This window comes from Crinia signifera, chromosome 19, assembly GCF_055691185.1.
Source record: "Crinia signifera chromosome 19, ASM5569118v1, whole genome shotgun sequence".
Classification (NCBI taxonomy): domain Eukaryota; kingdom Metazoa; phylum Chordata; class Amphibia; order Anura; family Myobatrachidae; genus Crinia; species Crinia signifera.
In genome coordinates this window covers 6,065,151-6,068,502 of record NC_139226.1, presented here as the reverse complement: position 1 = coordinate 6,068,502, position 3,352 = coordinate 6,065,151, and the positions used below count along the sequence as shown (strand labels likewise).

Genomic DNA, 3,352 nt, shown 5'->3' with positions numbered 1-3,352 from the left:
ATATAACTAAAATACATATATATATTTATCCACATTGGGCCCGATATACTAAGCATTGGAGAGTGATCAAGATGCAGCCGATCACCCCCTAACTGCCATGTTACAGGCTGTGTAAAAATGACAATTGGGAGCTGATTGGCTGGTACTTTATCGCTCTCCACGGCTTAGTACATCTGACCCGATGTGTGTGTGTTACACATATCTGTGTGGTGCATGAAGTGTGTATATGTATAATACACACACCTAGAAGTGCTGAATTCTGCTGCGCCTACTGAAATGTTCTGATCTTACTGCTACCATGGATTCGCATGACAGACATAACATAGTATATAACATATAAACCCAATCACACATTCAGGGGTACAGTTACTATGAGGTACTAATGAAAGTTGCCACAGTTTCAGCCATGGAATCTATAAAACCAGGTGCGTGTTCTGTGCACTTTGAGACTGCAGGAGACGCAGCGGCTGTGACGAGTGACGCACAGTAATTTACCCCTTCCGCCTTAGCTGTGACTTACTGAGCAATATAGAAGCATTACCGGGCATCTGGGCATTGCTGCCTGGTGTGTATTAGAGTCTGTGTATTAGAGAACAGGATGAAGTACAACACACTACGCGTTTCGCTCTGCAGCGTATAATCTGTTCCAAGCTTAAAGTTATTCATTCAGTCTCGTTTGTCAGTTATGTACCTGAATCAGTTCAGTGCGTGTCCCCGACTGGAAGGACAAGGACGAGCGGGAACAGAAGTCCTTTTGGCGATGGGACTGGCTGTAAGTCCGGGTCCATAAACCTGGGTGAAATGTCATCGGTGAGGAAGCGTAGGTGGAAGCTTCTGCTGATGCAGTAGATGCTGTTGTCGATCACCACGCATTGGAAGGGCGCTGGATACGGCATGGCGTAATTTGCACACTCGTACCAAATCCGGGCTCTTATGTTACAGCGGTAGACGCTGATCCCCATGCTGCGGTTCAGGTCAAACCGGTATAGAAAGTTTTTGGCCGCCACCATCTCTGTTGTGCGGTCTTTGCTGCCGCTGACTAGGCTGCTCTTCCAGGCGTTGTCTCGATGGCGGTATCTCAACAGAAGGTAACGGATGGTTCCACCAGTCACAAAGATCTCATCATCGTACGCAGTTGCCATATGGGCAACCGCGAAGGTGTCATTGGGAAGAGGTGCCACGTAGCTCCATCTATCTTGGCGTGGGTCATACCTCTCGACTGTGTGAAGGCATTCGCCTCCAATAGCGTACAGGTACCCATCCAACGCCACAAGTTTGCAGTGAGGCCTTGCCTCATTGAGCGAGCCGACTTCCTTCCAGCGGTCCGTCATGGGGTTATAGCAGAGGACACGTCTGGTCGGTTTCATTTGTCTGCCAGGACCGTCACATCCTAGAACGACAAAGAGATAGTTGAACATGGTGGCCATTGCACACCCTCTGCTGACGGCTTCCATAGGGATGTGCGATAGATGGTGCCAGCGATCCTTATCACTGTCGTAGTAACTTAGGCTGCTTTCGTTTTCCGAGGCAGTGGCGGCTTGAGTATCAATGTCTGCGACGGCTACAAACCGCCTCCCCTTCATTCTACTTTCCAAGATGAGGTCTCTCTCGGTGGCATTGAGGTGCCCAAAGACGGAGGGGTTCTGAAGCACCTGTAGGTAGTTCTCACTCATCATCTTGAAGGCGGCTGTCTTGAGCGTATCCAGTTTGTGTCTCTTGGCCAAGCACAAAACCTCATAGCAGTTTTCCAAATTGAGGTGTATATCAAAGGTGGAGTCTGGGGCCAATGAAACATGGTAAGTATCAGATCCTACAGCTGCGCCATTGCCCTGGACCGCCACGTTGGAGAGCGAGGTGGTTGATGTGAGGAATGGAATATCGCTCGGCCCAATCCCGTTGGTTTCTGCGGTTGTCTCTGCACCCTCTTCCGCATTACTGCTGCTTCTGGCTTGGTCTTGTGTTGGAGATGGGTTTATTTGTTCCGAGCCCTTGCGCCATGTACCACCGCTATCAGTAGTCTCCTCTTGATTAAGCATACCTTTCTCCTCTTTTCCACCCTCCTCTGGCAATGGGAAATCATATTTTATATGCGTGAAGGGCGACTGTGGAGGGCGAACCCCAGGGTCACTCGTTTTTTCCGCTGTCACCGACTCAGAGGTGGACTCTACGTGGTAGTGGTAAACCTTCCCCCGAAGCCCGCCATGTGCTTGCGGAGAAAGCCCATCTTCTGGGAGTATGTTCTCCTGCATCCGCACCTCCGCAATCGAGGAGAACGTGTGCGATTCGTGCTTGGAGTCATTTTCGTGTCTTAAAGACAAGTCGATAGTGCTGATGGCAGAGACGTTTATGGCGGTGGACCTCCCCGCGGGCTCTCTCTGCAGCTCCAACCTCTCGAACATTTCTCTTCCCTCTGGGTCTTGCCTGGAACTCTCTCCCTCTTTCTTGCCGAATGTGTCCTCTCCATCGCACTCATCTTGCTGGCAGCCTGCGTCCTCTCCTGACGCACAGGGGCTTTGCAGGGGATCGGTCTTGCTCTGCCACCCTGCTGAGCGCTTGCTTTGGTCTCTGCAGATTGCATCACCGGTCACAGATCTCTGTAGATCTGTGACGTGAGGTCTGTGTGTGCTGGCGGATACATCAGCAAGGTGCCTGTTTCCAGGATCTGTCACTAAGCTGTCCTGCAGGTTACTGTTTACACACCTGAATCTGAGAGAACCAGTTTCCTCATTCAGGTAATCTCGCTGGGGGGCATCCGCAACTCCCCTCTCCCCTTTGGCAGGGCCATGTTTTCCTGTTCGATCAGAGCTCTCATGGCTTCGGAATTTGTAGAACCTGTAGGCTAACGCCAGTAGGAAGAAGGCGGTAGCCGAGAGAGCCACTTTCCCCACCAGCTGCATGTCCAACTGCCAGGATCTGCTCTCCGACGCTGCGTTAATCATTGTTCTGTGTGCACTGAAGAATGCCAGGAATTCCTGTAATTAACCTGCACTTGGGAACCAGTCGGTTCTGCTCCAGGCGGTGTCCTCTGCGTCCCCTGCTGCTGCTCACCTGTGCAGCCTGTGACAAGGTGAGCACAGGCGGACAGGATCCGGCACCACAGGTGGCTGCGCAGCCCTTCTCCATCTGCTCACCACAACTTTGTATGCTTAAGCAAATAGTGTAGGAAGGGCAGGATAATGTCACCGCAAATAAACAAGACGATCTGAGGTTCCCTATTGCTGAATAGTAATGGCAAGGTTCTCCCGAACCTGTGCTGCAAAGGGTCTCGCTGGGCCCCTGACATCTGATGCAGCTTTTCCATTGTTACTGCAGGTGCACACAATCCTGGTATCATCGTGAGCACCACTATACT

At 51.2% G+C, this 3,352-nt stretch overlaps 1 protein-coding gene across 1 annotated transcript; it reads right to left on the bottom strand.

The window, feature by feature from the left end:
- Positions 1–568: 568 nt before the first annotated feature.
- Positions 569–2,939, bottom strand: KLHDC7A (kelch domain containing 7A). Its single transcript, XM_083162390.1, has one exon. It carries the CDS (start codon positions 2,937–2,939, stop codon positions 702–704), a length of 2,238 nt encoding a protein of 745 aa, XP_083018516.1. The 3' UTR covers positions 569–701.
- Positions 2,940–3,352: the final 413 nt, after the last annotated feature.

Bases quoted from the DNA above. Each gene is read 5' to 3' on its own strand.
- KLHDC7A (XM_083162390.1), bottom strand. From the start codon at position 2,939: ATGATTAACGCAGCGTCGGAGAGCAGATCCTGGCAGTTGGACATGCAG.